General features: G+C 45.4%; 1 protein-coding gene across 1 annotated transcript in view; it reads right to left on the reverse strand.

Annotated features, from left to right (window-relative positions):
• Positions 1–19967, reverse strand: part of LOC147641525 (uncharacterized) — a 47752-nt gene that overhangs the window by 6546 nt on the left and 21239 nt on the right. The window contains exons 3-5 of the mRNA XM_086785749.1: positions 4735–4771; positions 4515–4584; positions 4135–4239 (exon numbers count right to left, since the gene is read on the reverse strand). Coding sequence (XP_086641875.1) covers positions 4135–4239; positions 4515–4584; positions 4735–4771 — 212 coding nt within the window. The remainder of the gene's footprint in view (positions 1–4134; positions 4240–4514; positions 4585–4734; positions 4772–19967) is intronic.

Here is a 19967-nt window from a genome sequence, read left to right on the forward strand (position 1 = left end):
TACCACGCAAGGGTATAATTTTAATCATAATGCTATTACTAACTATTGGGCTCGTCTAGACAGATGGTACATGTTGAATGCAAATCAATATGATACTTTCACATGCAAAATGTCCATAGACTACTCGATGTGTCTTTCAGATCATTACCCATTGTGGATGATGATGTATTTTGGCATGTCAACAATGGATGTATCATGCACCACTCCCACAAAAGAGGCTACTGCTGATCCACAATAGCTATCTAAAACATCAATTTTTTGTTGATTTGGTGGCTCAATGCAGCCCTTGAAGATGCATATGTTTGTTGACATTGGCATGGCTTGGCGCAGATTCGCCACTTGCATGTAGACTGTTATTTTTTATTATGGTAAATGGTTCTTAGGAGAAGAAAGAGGTAGCGTGAAGGACGCAAAACTCGTGGCTCAACATGTCACGTGCATCCCGCACTTGGATGCCACGTAGACATATCTGTACAGAAGGTGCAGGACCTGGGATGGAAAACTGGTCCCATGTGAGCCCAGTCCAGGACGAGTCAGCCAGGGTTCCATTCCAGTCGTCCGAGGTTAGGTGTGCATTGTCCTGCACATGAAACAGTGCCAGTCCGCGTTGTGAGTCTCCCTCTGGAATGATGTCAGTGACTCTGTGTATCTGGTATGATACTGGATGCCAGAGCACTGTGTAGACAGTTAGGGTTTTCATTTAAAAAAGGGGCCAGCCCATAGGGCTACCCCAGGGACTCTTGTGGGCATGGGGAAAGTATAAGACAATCCCCATAAGGGCCAGGAAGGCCCTGGCTGTACCCACCAGCCATGGGTAGGTCATGGGAGGGCTACAGATAGCCCTAGGGCATGGGTAGCCGATTGGTTATCCAATCATGGGATGGCTATAGGGCAAGTATAGGGCAGCCCATACAGGCTGCCCAGCCTCCAGGACAGCAGGTGCACAGTGTCCAACCTCCTTTGCCCATGCGCCTAAGTGCCCAAGCCTATTATTAGTCATGCGCAGCATTTAATTCTGATTTTGTGCTGTATTATTCAGTCGTGGAGCATATTGAGACAGCCGACTGCCTTTTAGCCAGCCGACTGTCGTCTAGAAAGGGTATAAATACCTAGCCCACATATCATTCTATTCATCTCATCATTTGCCAAGTGTTGAAGCTGAAGCACGGGCCAGGACAGCCTAGATCAAGCTAACGTAAAAAGGGTGAAGGATTGAAGGTCAAGGGCAGAGATTCATCTCAGCCAAGAAGGTTCAGCTAGTCTTTTATTTCACTATTTTACATCATTCTAATAAAAGCAAATACACCATTCGTGGTGGGGGCCCTACAGAGGGTATTCGGGACCCAATACTGTGTCCTCTTCTCCCTTTCTCTCTCTCTCTATTTTTTTGCACATCTATTTTCAGTTTTGCGCGTTAATTTCGTCTCGCGACAAGCAAGCTGTTTTCTGAGCATTGAAGTTACCGATCTCCCCTGAAGCTTCTGCATGTTACACAACAACTCACTGAATGTGGTCATCAATTCAGAGCAAGAGGCATTGATGCAAGCAAGCATTTTGTCTTAAAAGAAATGATGAAAGAAAGCTACAAAAGTGGCACATCAGGTCGAGACAAAAACCTCTAAAAGACACATGTTGCTCGTTTAAAGGATTTTTCAAGGGCTTACATGCTTCTAGGACTTTGCAATGCATTCATAGAGTTAAGAATCACGATGATTGTTAGATTGACAGTAGGCAACAATTAGAAAGGAAAGTCTATGATTACTTTAGTGACCTTTTTGCAGCCCCAATGAACCTATTCAAAGAATTATTGATGCACGGTAGCAGTCATCTAATTTAGAGGTTGAATTCACCATGGAAGAACATTAGCATACACTACAAAATTTGGGAGAATTTTTTCTAGCATTCTGGAATATGCTGAAATCTGAGTTGCTTTTTATGATTAATTGTTATTAGCATTTGGGGTAACTCCCTTCTTCCTAGATAGAGGAATTGGTTCGTTTATTTCCCAAAAAACATCTTTGTGAAAAGCTATCGAATTGGAGACCAATAACTCTTATGCCTGTGGTTTACAAATTAGTTGCAAAAATGATGGTTAACCGTTTGAAGAACATCTTATATGAGGGTCTACACCCTGCACAATATGGTTTTGTGCCCAAAAGGCAAATAATGGATAACATTGCCAATGCTTACATTGGCATTGAATATGTGAAAGATACTCAACAGGATGTACTCGTAATGCAAATAGACATAGAAAAAGCATTTGATACAGTACAATGGCAGTTTAGTGCCAGTGTCATGGAAAATATGGAGTTTGGACCTAAGATGAGAAATATTATTTACGGACTCTATGGAGGAGGCCCTGCTCGATGTATATTACACAAAGGTCTTTCAAATATTTGGTCTCTAGGCAAATCACTGCAACAAGGTTGCCTCTTCAGTGCATTGCTCTATGCAATAGCCACTCATCCCATGCTCTAGAATTAATGGACAAACTGCTTGCACAGAACATGGCATATAGATTTCAGATGTGAATCACTTTGTTAGTCAAGCTTATGCGGATGACTCATTTTTCTTTCCAAGGAACACTCAAGATGATGTTAAAATAATTATGGATGCTCTGAATCTATATGGTCTTGCGGGCAAGCCTGAAAATTAATTTTGCTAAGTCCAAGCTTCTACCGCTTAAGCATTGTCATTGACACTTTATCCCTTGGCCAAAGCAGATGTCACCAACCTAGACATTTCCCAGTATGAAAGGGGTCTGGTGGACTCCACGACGTCTAAATATTTGAAAAGTACAAACTTTGGGAATGGGGGATTATCCTAGAATACAAAGGATCGCACTCCTAAAATTTAGGAGGGTTACTATTTTTGGCCCAACTCCGATGGAAATTCCATTCGTAATTGGGAGACATGCCAAAGCACATTTGGCAAAATCTCTACCAGTTGGGATATTTTTAAAGGTAAAGATTATGGGAGAACCCATCTCTTAAATTGAGACATGTGGCAAGAAAGTGAATCAAAGTGAGACAAGTATTCTCACACTTGTCAAAAAGTGGATCAAAGTGAGACAAGTGGCCTCACACTTGTCACTTCAGCTATTGTATGGCTCTCCACTTGTCATTATAGCCTTCTCTTGCCATTTTAGCTCATGGGAGGCCCAAATCTATAAATTGGAGTCCTCTCTCTTCATTCAGGGAGGCTCTAGTGCTACAAACTAGCCTCTACCATGTTGGCAACTCCTCTAGATTCTTGGTGGTTCGCTACTCCAATAAAAGGGGGTCATTTTCAAGCAATAAACGTATCACTTGCACCTATGTATCCAAGCTAATTTATCTTGGTGTCTAATTGTACTCGAGTGCATCTTAATTAGCACATGATGACTTTTCTTTATTTTTATCCACCTTAGATTAGTGTTGTCATTATTGTAGGATTAGTTTATGATCAGGTAGATGTCTTGTCATTAGGAGAGCCTGATCCATGATTCTTAACAATGTTTTGCTAAAAAAATTTGGCTATTTGACAGCATTTCCCCCACTTTGACACAATTTGATTCTTTCATTGCATGGACTAGATTATGGGCCCTATGGTCCATTTATTATGCAAGAAATCAATTGATCTTTACCACACAAGATATTCCCTATTTTGCTTTCTTCAAGAGATCCCTTCTTTTATCTCTTCGGGATTCTTTTGACCTTGGAGATCTTCCCTTGCATCAGCTACAAGTGTTCTTTGATTGCTTTTGAATTTTAGTTGTCTCATAGTTGGACAGCTCGGCTTGTAACTTACCTCATGTTTTCTGTACTCTGATTGTGGGTTTTCTCCTCGACTTGCAAGGTTTCCCACTAGTAATATAACGTATTACCAAAAAAAATATGTGTGTGTGTGTGTGTGTGTGTGTGTGTGTGTGTGTGTGTGTAACACACATACATATATATGTATAACGTGGTGATGTACATGTGGGGGTGTGTGTACTTGTACGTGCATATGTATAGTGTGCACATACGGTGCATATACATGCAAATGTATAATGTGCATGTGTGCATACGCACGCGCACGCGCGCGCGCGTGTGTGTGTGTGTGTGAGAGAGAGAGAGAGAGAGAGAGAACAGATCAAGAGAGGGATAGACTCACTGTTTGAAGGTTCTTTAGACAATATTTCAGCTGCGTGTGCTGCTGAAGCATCCAAACCCTCTAAGTCATCTGGTGCTTCTTCAACAAGTGATCCTACATCGAACCCTAAAAAACAAAATGAAACCAAAAAAAAAACAGTATTTTTTTTCATTAATCTAAGAACAGAAGCAAAATCATAGGCAAAGAATCAGGAGTTCAAACTGAAGGTGTGATAAGTAGAAAGAAAAGACTGCTTTCTTTAAAGACCACCATTACGTCTTTCATGTACAAGGTGATGCAACCATTACAATTTGCATGTGTGACATGCCTATATGATTATCCCACTGCTGAGATCTTCATGACCCAACCTTGAGATATACCGAAACAGTGATGCAACTTACATGCATTGCAGGGAAAGCCCCCCATGACAGCTACAGGCTGAATAGGGGCAGTAGGGACAATCCATTTTATCTGCAACATTAGACAAAAAAATTCATCAAACAACCATCGATCAACATACATCCAGGCAGACTTACAAATATGCATACGTCAATTAAATGGCCTGGTCACAGTCACCAGGCCCTACATCTATTATAAGTGGCACCCGCTATTGAAACGCACATTTTGGAGTGGGAGTTCCTCTAAAGCTTTAGCCCAGCTGCAAAAAAGACCAAATTTCACCAAAAAAGAATCACTAGTAAGATAACTTCCAATAGTTACTTCTATGCACTTACTAAAGCTTAAAGCATAAAAAGGACACAATCACACCTATAGAATCAAAGGTCTTCAACAACGACCAAAAAAATCCGATGTGCATATCCCCTATCAACTCAGCTGTCCAAAGAGTGACATATGCCTGCATCATCTCCCAAAGGGGAACGATCAATGGTTTGCTTTTCTACAAAGGTCGACTTTGCATGTTGTAACAGTTCCAAGCAACTCTTCTCCACGATGCCCATGATGCCGTCACTGATGGTCATAGGGGCATGGACTCGACTCTCAATAAGGTAAAAGTTTTATTGGCCAAGAATGTGGCAAGACATGTTCACTCATGTGCAACAATGTCTGGTTTGTCAAAAGGAGAAAGCTCCTCGTGGGAAGAAGATAGGGTTGTTACAACCTTTACCCATTCCCGAAGTACCTTTTCAAGACATTTCAATGGATTTTGTGACGAACCTGCCCCCTAGTCCGGGTAAGCGTAATACGCAGTGTTTGACAATTGTTGATCGTTTTAGCAAATTTGGTATGCTTATTCCTTGTAGGGCTAGCGTGACTGTTGAGGATGTTGCTAACATGTTTATTCGGCATCGGTACCCCATAGGTGGCATACCCAGGACCATTGTGTCAGATCGAGATGCCAAGTTTAGCAGTCATTTTTGGAGCCACTTACCCTCTTCACGATGTCGACCCAAGAATCGGAGTTGGAGCCCCTTGTGGAACGCGAAGGCTTGCCGGCTACGGAAGATACCGATGCCGATCTTTTTGACGATTATGTGTCAAAATCAGATTTCCAAGAGTTCAAAGTAGCTCTCGAAGCTTCTTCTTTGGAACGTCAGGCACAAATCGCAGCCCTGATGCAAGCTTTGCAAAACTCCATCGCACTATTGACCACTAACCTCTCTACTCTATCGGGTATGGATACCTTGGCTTCTGCTTTAGGCCCCAACATTACTCCGGAACCGTTCAGGGGCGAGCACAAGCAGCGCACCAAGGAGATCGTGGACACGTGGCTACATAAGTGGCAAGTTCACTTTCAGTTTCATCCATATGATGACGGAAAATAGATCCAGTTAGCAGCAGGTTTCCTGTCCAGCAAAGCTTTGCTTTGGTGGAAGGAACTCAACCCTAAGTCAACAACTTGGGCACAATTCGAAGACGTCTTCAAGAAGGAATTCCTCAAGAAAGAGGATGATTATGATGTTGTTGCTCGGTTTTCAGCTTTGACCATGACCTCGCAGCACCTCACTTATGATGTCTACCTCCAGAAGTTTAGGGACTTACAGATGAAAGCTACAATACCGGATTGCCAAGAACACATCAAGGCCACGATTCTATTTGGGTTGTGGTAGATCGCTTGACAAAAATGACTAGATTTTTACCGACCCGGAAGACTATTACAGCTACGCAATTAGCACGGCACTTTATCGAGCAATTGTTTAGACTGTACGGGTTACCGCAGGACATAGTCAGTGATAGTGACTCTAAGTTTACGAGTGATTTTTGGAAACTTGTTTTTGAGAAGTTGGAAACAACTTTGAATTTGAGTTCCTCAGATCATCCTCAATCTGATGGCCAGACTGAAAGAGTGAATCAAATTTTAGAGAATTATCTTCCTATGTTAGAATTTGCATATAACAGTACTAAGCATACGAGTACAAGGTTTAGTTCTTTCATGCTTATGTATGGTTTTCAACCTAGATCACCTGTTACAGTAGGATTCTCAGGACTTCAGCATGATGCAGCACGTAATTTTTTGCAAGATATGCAGGAAATGTTACAAGTTGCAAAGGAATCTATTAGAAGTGCTCAAGACCGAGACAGATTTTATTCTAATAGACATCGTTCACCCAACGAGTTCTCTAAGGAACGATGGTGTATTTGCGAGTTCCGAAAGATTTCGAGACTTTACGGACAGATCGATCTCCGAAATTATCCCCTAGATACTGTGGACCATTTCGTATTACACGACGGATTGGTTCAGTTGCATATGAATTGGATTTGCCTTCTCATGTGAAAGTTCATCCTGTATTTCATGTCAGTAGACTTAAGGAAGTACTGGGTGGAACAGATCAGTTAGTTACTCCTCAAGAAATTATAGATGTCGAAGACATGACATTTGTTCCGCACGAACCTGAAAAGATTCTTGGATTTCGTGAAAGAAGATTGCGTAATACGCTTATCACAGAATACAAGATCCAGTGGAAGGATCGTGTTGGGAGACATTGACTACTCTTCAGAGAGATTATCCTGGCTTTTTAGTGAGCTCAGGAGTGAGCTCTTAGAGGAAGGGAAGTATGTCATGTGCAGTGTGTATCTACCGTGAGCTGCATGCAAGACTAGTTTCGAGGCTTGGGGAAGCTTGGAGCTAGGCAGGCTGATTGACGAGCTGAGTTAGGGATAGACTAACGGGCGGGCACCCAAGTATGGACGGGCGGGCGCCCAAGTATGGACGCCCGATGACCGGCCAAGAGCCTATAAAAGGGTGGCCAAGGTTAGTTATTGGGATATATAGAGTCTCGCGAGTTTGTGAGAGCTCTATGGTCTTGGAGCCTAGATCTAGTGCAGACGTGCACCTGCTTTATGCAACCGAGGCGGCAGCAATCTCGAGGCCCGCGAGGGCAGCTTCGTGGCGGTATGGGACGTCGCGAGGAGGAGATTGGTCGGTATGTCAACCTAGTTAGCTCAGCTCATGGCTCGGTGGGGACAACCAAGACTGTGGGCTTGCCCACGGCTGTCATGGTTGGGAGGTGAATCAGGCCTACACCCCCTTGTTGTTTATTTATTTGTTTGCAGGTTTCGAGTCTCGTACCAGGAACCATCACGAGGAGATCCAGTGGAGATTTGACACACCTGCCCTCAGTGGTCTTGATTACCGTGACCACGCCCTCACATTTTGGAGGAGCCAGTAAAGGTCATTTGGGGTATGAGGAAAATTGAAAGCAAAGCTGATTCGGGAGCACCAGGTATTGCTCCTTCCATGGTGTTTCACCTTGCTAGGCGTTAGTATGGGCGTGTGTATTGGTGCACGGTTCCGGATGGGAAGAAGTCACCGTCCCGATGGCCTTATTAATGAAGGCAACAGGGTGTGATATTTTGCCTGACAAGACTTGTACAAACAACATTTAATTTTAATAATTACTAAATCTAAAATACAAAGATAAATATCTGACAAATATTCAAATTCAATTCTCAAGAGAGAAGCTCATCCCTTTTTTTTATTGCACTCCTAAATTGTAGGCAGGTCCTGGCAACAATAGATGTTGGACAACAGCTGGTAAAACTGTAGGTACAATTGGGTACCCCAACAGCAAGTACATTAGCAAGTACAATCAGGTACAGTCGGGGACATTCAGATACAGGCTAGTACAAGTATAGCCAAGTACAAGCTAGTATAAATAGGTATGGATTGTACAGGAACAACAGGTATAGGAGGTACAACCAGGTACACAAAGGCGGGTACTAGCTGCTAATCACGAGGCGGGTACAGGCTGCTAATAACAAGGCGGGTACTTTTCTTCAATCACACTCTTACCAACCATCCACGTGTAGGGGAAGAAGAATTACTTCATGCAATAATAACTATAAATGTTATTAATAATGTTGGGCACCCACATTAGAGCAAATGTCCAGCCAATGTTTAAATGGGTGTGAACACCCAACCTTACAATTATTTGAAAAGGCCAAAAAGGGTAATACTTACCACCTGTTCACACTGTTAGAAGTCATCTCCTGTCTATATTTATACACTAGGGCCTCTGTTGTGGGTGTGCCCGCCCTGTATAAAGTGTTTTATCATTTTTCCTCACTCCCCGTATTTTTCCCTATTTTTTCCCATTTTTTTCCAGTGGTGGGGAGGGATGCCAGAGGTTGGCAGGACCACTTCAGGGCTGGCCGACTGTCCCAACTGCAGTCCTGTGGCTGGCCGACTGCTCACAGATCATTCGTGGGCTACTGGACTGCTGGCCGACTGGATACATGCAGTCGTGGACATTTTCTCTGCTGGCCGACTGCACATGCAGTCGTGGAGGCCCTTCAGTGCTGGCCGACTGCTCTCATAGGGGCATATAAATAGGCCCCTTGCCCCCACCACTTCCTCATTCAGTTTTCTGCGGGATCTTGTGTATAGAGAAGAGTTTACACACCTATCTCTCTGTGTTTCTTGTGCTGTTTATTTCTGCAGTCTACTTGCTCTTGTCTACCCAAGTTTGGTTATCATTTCCGCTGCATATTCTGACATGGTATCAGAGCCCTAGGCTCGAGATATATCTTGGGAGTTTTTCTGTGCAAGAGGGGGAGCGTTAGGCTGCTGATTGGTGGACTGTTTTGGACTGTTTGGGAAGAGAAGGTGCAAGAGGAAGGCGGGCTAAGGTGTTGGACAGCCACTTGCAGGTTTTCATTTTTTTTCCCACCCACCCACCCTTTCAGGTTACTCCCCGCGATGGCAGATTTACTAGAGATGGCTGAGAAGCACGTGAAGATTCCGACTCTCCCCACGTTCCCGGTGGATCGTCAGTTGGACGGGTCCAATTACGGCATCTGGAAGGTCATGATGGAGTCGGTGCTGGAGTCATATGACCTTGCTGATTTTATCATCATCGAGTTCCACGGCCGGAGGCTAAGGAAGGGGAGTTACTGTCGACGAGGAAGGACCGAGAGGCACAGGCACACATGTGGGATCGTGTCAACGCCAGGGTCCGGTCGTTTATTTTTCTCAATTGCACACCACAAGTGATCGATCATGTGAAGCACATGACGCTGGCGAGAGGCATATGGGAGCACTTGGCTTCTTTGTATAACAGGGTATCACCCATGAAACGGATCTCCTTGGAAGTGCAGATGCGGGTTATAAACCCTGCAAAGTCCTCGACGATGCGGGAACACATTAACAAGCTGCAGGCCCTTCAGCAGGAAGTCCTACAAGCTGGGAAAGAGAGATCATCTGAAGACATGGCCATCACTTTGCTTTCCCACTTGCCTGCTCAGTATTCTGCTTTCTATTCCTCGTTGATTACGAGTGGCAGGCTCAGCACCATAATCTGGGAGGAGCTTGTGCCAATGGTCTTGGACCACGAGGAACGTTTCACGAACCCTCCTCACAGCGGAGGTTCGGAGGCCTTAACTGGCCAACGGTCGAAAGGCCGGAATAACAATAAGGGCAAAGGGAAGGCTTCACCGGAGAAGTCTTCTGAGAAGAAGCCTGATTCAGAACGAGAGAAGCTGAAGGCCGAAAGATCCTGTAATGATTGTGGCGAGAAAGGCCACTACTGGAGGAAGTGCCCTAAGCGGACAGGGAAGAGTGCTGATTCCTCACCCTCAGCTACAAAGACTCCGGCATTTGTGCACTTAGAGATGGTGGACTCTGATGCTTCATCATCTTCAAGCGAGGAGGCAGTTGGCTTCACCGCGAAGGATACCCGGGAATGGATTCTTGACAGTGGTGCTTCCAGGCACATGACTCCATCCCGTGACTTTTTTCTGGATCTGGAACGGCAGTCAAATCGCATCTTTATTGGCGACAACTCCACTGTTCGGATACATAGTGAGGGCCGGATGGAGATTATTCTCGACGGAAAGGGAAGCAAGCATGCTTCCCGTGTTCTTTATGTCCCTGCTCTGGGTTTTCATCTTCTGTCAGTGCATGAGGTATGCAAGACTGGCTTTCGGGTGGAATTTGAGAAGCATTCAGTTGCTCTAAGGGACCGTGAGACTGGCCAGGTTGTTTGGAAAGGCGGTGTGGAGAATGGTATCTACAAGCTCTCTGCACTCTCCTCATGGACAAGTTCTCAGGTCGAAGATTTGTGGCACTTTCATTTTGGCCACTTAAATGTGGATGCATTGAGGCGAGCTTTCCGGGACCAGATGGTGGTTGGCTTGCCAGATGTTGGTAGTAGGCAAGGGCGTTGCAGTTCTTGCATACGTGGTAAGCAGCACAGGGAATCCTTTCCGAAGCAGGCTTCCAGGCGGGCTTCGAAACCATTGGAGTTGATTCACACTGACTTGTGTGGACCTCAGCAGATACCATCTTTGGGAGGATCTCTCTACTTTATGCTGCTTGTTGATGATTGTACCAGATTCACGTGGGTCTACTTTCTTTCCCAGAAGGACCAAGCTTTTGCACGGTTCAAGGATTGGCACGTGATGGTGGAGAAAGAGTGGTTAAGACTCTTAGGGCTGATAAAGGAGGTGAATTCTCCTCGACTGTATTTCTCAGATTTTGTGCAGATCATGGCATCAAAAGGGAACTGGCCAATACTGGATCGCCTTCGGAGAATGGAGTTGTTGAACGTAAGAACAGGACTGTGGTGGAGATGGCGAGGACCATGCTGGAGCATCGTGATCTTCCTCGTCCACTTTGGGGAGAGGCTGTGGCAACGGCTGTCCATACCCTCAACCGATCTCCGACGACTTCAGTACCCCATATGACTCCATTTGAGGCATACTTTGGCAGGAAACCTGATGTCTCGCACTTTCGTGTCTTTGGGAGTGACGCGTATGTACATATTCCGAAGAAGCAGAGGGGGAAGCTTGCCTCCAAGTCCCGCAAGCTTGTATTTGTGGGGTATAACTCTCTTTCCAAGGGATACAGGTTGTATGATCCAGATAGGAACGAGATTGCTGTCAGCCGGGATGTGGTCTTTGACGTGCATGTTCCAGTTTCCACTGTCGAGGAGCCGCCACTTCTTGGAGATCCAGAGGAGTCTGATGATGATTCCCAGACTATCATTCCAGTTGATCCACCTCAGTCATCACAGGAGGTTGAGCCCGCAGCTGGAATAGATCCCCCGCGATCACAGGAGGCTCCACGATCTGTTCGAGTACCTAGGTGGTTGTTGGACACCCTTCGGGAGTCAGGTGTCACGGAGCTACCCTCCGAGTGGACCACAGAGGACGGCCCTCGAAGATCACATAGATGTTGGGTGTTGGACTCACACACTCACACACAAACCTGCACATTAGGGTTAGGTGCAGGGTAGAGAAGCTCACACACTGAAATGAGAGAGAGAGAGAGAAAGAAAGAAAGAAAGTTATATTAACGTCCACGGGAGGCCGAATCCGACCTATGGGACAAATCAGATACATCCATTTACATTCCACTCTGGGTATCGATGCCAAAGAGGCATAAAACTGAAAAAAAATAACTCAAAATGAACTCTTAAGACTCTTAAGAGTTTAAATTACAATGGGTTCTATTGCATCTAGTTCGAAATTGAGGTTCAAAATAAAAATAGCTATATTTCATCCATGGATGGATTTGCTCTTGAGGGGGGTGGGGTACGGAATTCTTTAATGATTACTTGTCGTCCTCTGTATATTGCCCATTTGCCATTCTTTCTTGCTTCTTTAACTTTATTCAGCTCTGCCGATCTGTTCTTGAGTTGTAGCGGGGTGACTTCATCAGCTATCCATACCTTTGTCCCTTGGAGAGACCTTGTTTGCTTCATCACAATGCAAGGGTTGACTTGCATTTTGTGAAGAGAGAGAGAGAGGTATCCACAAAATGCAAGTCAACCCTTGCATGTGTGCCACATCCATATAATATAGAAGTACAAAATATGTCCTTTCACACTTGATGTCCAAGGGGAAAAACCACATGGGAAAAAGTGCCCTTGGTTAAGCCCTGTTCACACATAGCACTACCATAAGTGAGCCAAAAGTGTGGTATCCACAAAATGCAAGTCAACCCTTGCATGTGTGCCACATCCATATAATATAGAAGTACAAAATATTATATGTTAGAGTGTCCTTTCACACTTGATGTCCAAGGGGAAAAACCACATGAAAAAAAGTGCCCTTGGTTAAGCCCTGTTCACACATAGCACTACCATAAGTGAGCATATGCCTACAAATCCCCCCTGTAGTGGAAGTGTGAACCTGTACAAGGTAGCAGATCACTCTCTGTATGAGAGTAAGCCCAAAGCTTTGCGGAAAGCTTCAAACTTTTCTCGAGGTAAAGCCTTTGTGAATAGATCTGCAACATTATCCTGTGTAGGGCAATAAGATAAATTCATCTCCCCTGCATGTAGCCTCTCTCTGACATAGTGATAATGAATCTCTATGTGCTTGGTACGTGCATGAAATACTAGATTTCGTGCCACGGCCATAGCACTCTGGCTATCAGTGAGAATGGTGGTGGGTGTCTGCTGACACTCACGAAGATCAGCCAATAGTCTTCTCAACCATACACAATCTACTGTAGCTGTAAAGACTGCCCTGTACTCAGCCTCACAAGTAGATGTAGCAACAGTGGGTTGCTTTTTACTCAACCAAGATATGCATGAACTGCCAAGAAAAAAACAATTCCCACTGGTGGATTGCCTGGTATCATAATCACCAACCCAATTTGAATCACTGTATGCATAAAGCTGCAAGCTGCCCCCCCTAGGATAGAACAAACCAAGATCCAGGGTACCCTTAAGATATCGAAAAATGCGTTTGACTGCTTGCCGGGCTGTGCATGAATTTGCTCAACAAAGACACCCCAAAAGATATGTCTGGTCTCGTGTTACACAAGTAAATGAGGCATCCCACTGCCTGGCTGTAAATGCCGGCCTCAAAAGGCTCTCCAATATCATGCATAGTAAGCCGTACACCTGGTTCTACCAGAGTAGAAATGGGCTTACATTCATCCATGTGAAACCTTTTTAGCAAACTTTTTATGTACTTAGTTTGCTGCATAACAATGCCATCATCTGTATGCATAAACTGTATGCCGAGATAGTAGTGTAAAGGCCCCAAATCTGACATATCAAATTCAGCTTTGAAATCTGAAATTTGTGCTTTGCTTGTACCTGTAATGAGCATGTCATCTACATACAAGATGACTATGAGAATTCACATACAATGTGCTTTCAGCTGGACTATTCTCATAACCTTGGCTGGTTAGATGAGCATGCATCTTATCATACCAAGCTCTTGGAGCTTGCTTTAACCCATACAATGCTTTGTGCAACCTGCATACTTTATGTTCCTCACCAGGAACTACAAAACCAATGGGCTGATTTACATATACTTCCTCCTGTAAATCCCCATTTAAGAATGCAGTTTTGATGTCCAATTGATGCACTTTCCATCCTTTATGGGCAGCCAATGCAATCACTGATCTTATTGTGGTCATTCTCGAAGTAGGAGCAAAAGTCTCTTCATAATCTATTCCCTTTTTCTGGGAGTAGCCTTTAGCCACAAGTCTTGCTTTGTACCTGTCAATAGTACCATCAGACTTTCTTTTGACTTTGTACACCCACTTTGTTCCAATTACATGCTTGCCTTTAGGCAATTCCACAAGATCCCATGTATTATTCTTCATGATAGAAGAAATTTCAGCTTGCATAGCTTGCGACCAATTGTGAGGATTACTGTTATTACTTAGTATTTCATCCACTATCTGTGTATTAAGACTTAAACTGAAAGTAGACTTGAACACAGATGTTTGATTGATTGATTGAAATTGTGATACAACATGCTCCTTATATAGGAGTCCAAGAGACACGAATGAAAAGACACATCCCATGACCAATAGTCATGACTCTAGGCGAAGAGACACATCCTTTGGATGAATAGCTGCAACCATTGGGTGAAGAGTTGCAACCCTAGAGCGAAGGGGTGTGACCAGTCGTCGAAGGAGTGTGGCTCTTGATGAAGAGGCATGTCTCTAGAGCGAATAGTCGTGACCTTCTGAGTGTAGGGGTCCTCTGTAATCATGTCTCTTCAATATCTGTAACCATGAGGAGACTGTATAATGAACTAAGTCACAATCGTGACATTCCCTCCCATTTAAAATAAAACCCATGTGATTAAATGAGAGTCGGTCGTCTGCCAAAGAATTCTTGGAGGAGTTGAGGATATTGTTGCATTTCTTCATCTGTCTGCCAAGTAGAATCTGACTCATCCAAGTCCATCCACTTAACAAGAAATTCTGTAGTAATCTTCCGTCTTGTTTCTTTCTGACGAACGTCCAGAATCTTCTCAGGAACAAGAATAATGTGATCATCTTCGATCTCAGGAACATAAGAAGATAACTCCGGAATAGATGAATCTCCTTGTATGTATTCCTTGAGCCAAGAGATGTGAAATGTCGGATGAATTTTTCCCCAAGATGGTGGAAGATCCAACTTATAACTGACAACTGAAATCTTCTTTATAACTTTAAATGGACCATAGAAACGCGGTCGCAACTTCGAAAAGACTGACTTTACTGTCTTATATCGATGCGGTGCAACATAAAGCAAAACCAAGTCACCTTCTTGAAACTCAGTATGCCTTCTGTGCTTATTCGCATACTTCTGATACTTCTGCTGAACATGAATCAGTCTGTCTCGAACTTGTACAAGAATATCTTGCATTTCGTGAATCAACTGATCTGCTAATGCCACCTTGTGTTGAAGAACAAAGTTTGTAGGCACAAGCGGAGTGTGACCATATGCTGCTTGAAAAGGAGTCATTCCAGTGACTGAATGCGGAGAATTGTTGTAAGCAAACTCCACAAGAGGCAAATATTCTTCCCAAGAAGCTAATCTTGTCTGAATATAATGTCTAAGCATTTCTTCCAAAATTTGATTTACCCTTTCTGTCTGTCCATCTGTCTGAGGATGGTAAGCAGAACTGAACAAGAGATTCGTACCAAGGGATTTGAATAAGGAAGTCCAGAAATGTCCAGTAAACTTCGGATCTCTGTCAGAAACAATAGATCTTGGCAATCCATGAATTCTGAAAATATGCTGTACGAACAACGCTGCAAGATCTGGAGCAGAAACTGTCTTCTTGCAAGGAATAAAATGTGCCATTTTGGAAAACCGATCAACCACTACTAAAATTTGAGCATTGCCTTTCTGCGAACGCGGCAAAGTAGTGATGAAATCCATGCTTATACTTTCCCATCTTTCCTGAGGAACTGGCAAAGGCTAAAGCAATCCTTGAGGAAGTTGTCGTGAAGCTTTCATAATTTGACAAGAGTGACAAGCTTTAACAAACTTAATAACATCCTGTTGCATCTGAGGCCAAAAGTATGTTGCTGATAACAGACGATATGTCTTGTTAATTCCAGGATGAGCTGCAAAGGGTACTTCATGATGCTCTTGAATAAGGAGTTTCCGCAAAGATGCATTGTGAGGAACACAAATGCGATCTAAGTAATAAAGTAAATCATCTGTAATTGTATATGCGGCAAACATATTCATTTCTGCAACAGTAGGATGAAGAGATTTGAGAGCTCGAAAGACATCTCCAAAGTCTCTATCTGTCAAATACTCATGCTTAAAACATGCTGGAATCTCCATCTGCACATTTGAGATAGCAAAGTTCGTAGCTCGAGGCATGCGGCTCAAAGCATCTACTACCACATTCTGTAATCCAGGAACATAGAGTATCGCCATGTGAAAATTCGCCAAAAATTCAACCCATCGTCCTTGACGAGGATTCATCACTGGCTGAGTAAAAATATAGGTCAAAGACTGATGATCCGTCTTAACCACTGAATCTGCACCAAGAAGATAATGCTTCCACGTTCTATAAGCATGTACAATTGCCAAAAATTCCTTGTCATAAACGGGATATCGCATTTGAATAGCCGAAAATTTATGACTATCAAAAGCAATAACACGATCATTCTGCATAAGAACGCCTCCAGATGCTCTATCCGAAGCATCGGTCATGACGTCAAACGGCTGAGTTGGATCCGCAATAGCCAAAACAGGCGTAGTTGTCAACGCATGCTTAAGATCATTAAAGGACTTTTCAGCTTCAAGTGACCATTGCAATTTATCTAACTTTGTAAGGGCCGTCAAAGGAGCAGCAATATCTGAGAACTTGTGAACCTTGGTGTGGTAAAAATTTGCTAATCCCAAGAAAGATCGCACATCTGAAATTGTAAGTGGCAAAGGCCAATCAACAATGACCTGTATCTTCTTAGGATCAACTGCAATACCCTGTCCAGAGATGATGTGTCCAAGATATTCTACATGATCTTTGAAAAACTGACTCTTCTTCTTGTTGATGTACAAGACATTCGTACGGAGTACGTCGAAGACAATCTGCAAATGCTGCTTGTGATCTGCTAAAGTCTTACTGAAGACCAAAATGTCATCCAGATAAACGATGACAAACTTATCCAAGTAAGGACCAAAGATGTCATTCATCAAAGTCATGAAAGTAGCTGGGGCATTGGTTAACCCAAATATAATGACCAAAAATTCATAATGTCCATACTTTGTTTTGAAAGCTGTCTTATATTCATCTCCAATTCGAATCCTGATTTGATGATAGCCTGACTTCAGATCAATCTTCGAAAATACCTTTGCATCAAGCAACTGATCAAAGAGCTCATCGATGCGAGGCAAGGGAAACTTATTCTTGATTGTCTGCTTATTAAGGACACGATAATCAATGCAAAGTCGCATAGATCCATCCTTCTTCTTGACCAATAAAACTGGAGCACCAAAAGGACTTTTGCTTGGACGTATATGACCTTTATCTAACAACTCTGCCAATTGTCTCTGAATTTCTTGAGATTCTGAATAAGAAACTCGATAAGGAGCTCGAACTGGCGGTGGTTGTCCAGGAATTAGATCAATCATATGATCTACAGAACGTCGAGGAGGCAATGTCGTTGGCAGCTCGTCAGGAAATAAATCCTTATAAGGTTGAAAGAAGGGCTGTTGTAAATAAGAAATATCTGATGGCGAGGATTCCGATTGATCAACTGTATTGTCTTCTGCTTCTCGCAACATAACTAAGGCAGAAGTGTTGTCGCGTTTACGCACTAAGCGTTTGACTTGCATAGCAGAAACCACAGTAATCGGCTTAGAATTAAACAGACCTCATAATTCCATTTCTTGATGATTATGATAAAGTCGAATGGAATGATCTCGAAAGCTGATCAAAGGATCATACTCATATAACCAAGACTGTCCAAGGATCATGTCATAGTGTGACAAAGGCATAATAGAGAAGTTCAGCTGATCCTGATAGTCCTGAATCTGAAAATGCAACTGCTGAATCCGTTTGCTGCAATGCAAGAAAGAACCATCTGCAGAAATGAACGAACGAGCTCGCTGAAGCCTCCCGCCTCCACCCTGCACTGCGTGCCTGCACGCCCCCCCTTTTTCTCTGTCGCCGGTTCGCCCCCCACCTCTCCGCCGTTTCGCCTCTTCACCCCCCGCCTGCCTTCGCTCCCCTCTCCTCGCTATTGCGCCTCCCCCCTCCTCGCTATTTCGTCCCTTTCCTCTCCTCGCCGTTTCGCATCTTCACCCCCCGCCTGCCTGCTGCTGCGCCTCCTCCCCATTTCGTCCCCCCCCCCGCCTAGCCGCCTTTTGGTTTTTTCGCCCACTCTTCGCCTGTTCGCCCCCTTTCCGCCTGTTCGCGCCAGCGCCCCGCCTCCCCTCCCTTTCGCTTTTTTGCCGCCCCCCCCAGGGCCTCTCCTTCGTTTTCCCCCTCTCCCTCCTCTTTCGTGCTGCTGGTCACCCCCGGGGGTTTTGTTTTTTCTTCATTTTCATCCGGTCTTCCGCCTCTTTGGGTGCAGCCCGCTTCTTGCAGGTTTTCCGCATTCGCCTCGCCTTCGCCTGAGCTTCAGACTCTGATGGAGACTCCTCCCGCCTCGCCTCAGAGGGACTCACCCGTAGCCCCCTCGCCCGCCCCCGAGGACATCCCCATCAGGCTTTCTCTTTCGCTGGAAGAGGAAGCGAGCCTCACTGCAGAGGTGGAACGCCTCCAGGCTCATTCCACCATCTGCCGTATAGTCGGCACTCGCCCCAGCAGAGGGGAGATCAGGGATCTTCTTCAGGCTCGCCTCCTTGCAGATGTGGGCAAGATCCTAGATGTACAGCTCCTGGGCCGGGGCCATTATCAGATCGAGTTCGAGGCCGCCCAGAGCGTTGCCAAGGTCCTTGCCATGAGTCCTCTGGACATCAGGGGTGCTCGGGCTTTCTTCAGACCTTGGCAGCATGGATTTGACCCAGCAGCGGCGGAACAGGGAGAGCGCCTCTTCCATATTACAGTTTGTTTCCCTAGTCTCCGCCGGGAGTATCTTCCGCTCCTCTCCAGGCTCGGAGCATTGGTGGGCTCGGTACTAGAGACGGGCCCCTCAGCAGCTTCAGTGGTGGCCAGAGCAACTGGGCTACCTTCGGTCAGAGTGTTGGTGTCTGACATCTCCTCCCTTCCTAAGGTCATTCAGCTACCTAGGATAGGGGGGGGGTGGATAGATCAGAGAGTGGAGTTCTCGGGGCTCCCGAACCAGTGCTTCATTTGCAGGCAGGTCGGTCATCTGGCCAAGGCCTGCCCTCGCAGGAGACCTCGACCCTCACCACCGCCGCAGGCTACTGATGGCCCGCCCACAGATTCGGCTCGGCAGGCTGCCTCAGGGACACCTGCTCAGGCCACAGAGACCTCGGAGTGGCAGCCTGGACAGGGGCGCCGCCGAGGGAGACAGCCACAGCAGCACACACAGAGACCGCTGCAGCAGCAGCCACAGTCTCAGCCTCACTGGGTTCCCGTGAGGAACAGCTTTGCTCCCCTTCAGGAGGAGACCCCTGCAGCGACCGAGGACCAGGAGATGCCAGCTCCCCCTTCTTCACCCCCCCCACCCCCGTCCCCTCCCACCGACTCGTTTCCACCTTCGCCTCCTCCCGCCCCCGCTCCGGTTTCGGCAGCGGCTCCCTCTCCACCTCCCTCGCCTCCCCCTCCTCCCCCTCCGCCCGCCTCACCTTCCCGGGAGACCCTGGCTGTTCCCTGGCGCTCACCTGCAGTCCGGCGAGCGCTGAGCACTGACCTCGCTCGAGCATCACAGAGGAGACCTATGCCGATTAGGGCCTCACGGATTTCATCTATCCGTAGTCGGCTGAGTCGCCTTGGCATTAGACAGCGCTCGGAGGCCTTTGATTATACCTTTACACGGCTTTTTGGAGCAGAGGGCCCCCATGAGCCAGCACCCATTCGAGTTCATGTAGTGATACCTCCGGCCCGCGGGGAGGAGGCACTAGACTCAGCGGTGGCCTTCTCGTTCCCTCTATGTGGACCTTGTGATCGGGAGTGGACTCTAGAGCTCGCTCTCAGCACTTTGAAGACTCAAGCAGTTGAGTTTTCTCACCACATGAGTGATCTGGAGGTGACTCATGTGATAGGCCGACTTTGGGAGTTGGCTCATT

The sequence above is a fragment of the Cibotium barometz genome, chromosome 1 (assembly GCF_041138505.1).
Source record: "Cibotium barometz isolate CiBa-2024 chromosome 1, ASM4113850v1, whole genome shotgun sequence".
Lineage (NCBI taxonomy): Eukaryota > Viridiplantae > Streptophyta > Polypodiopsida > Cyatheales > Cibotiaceae > Cibotium > Cibotium barometz.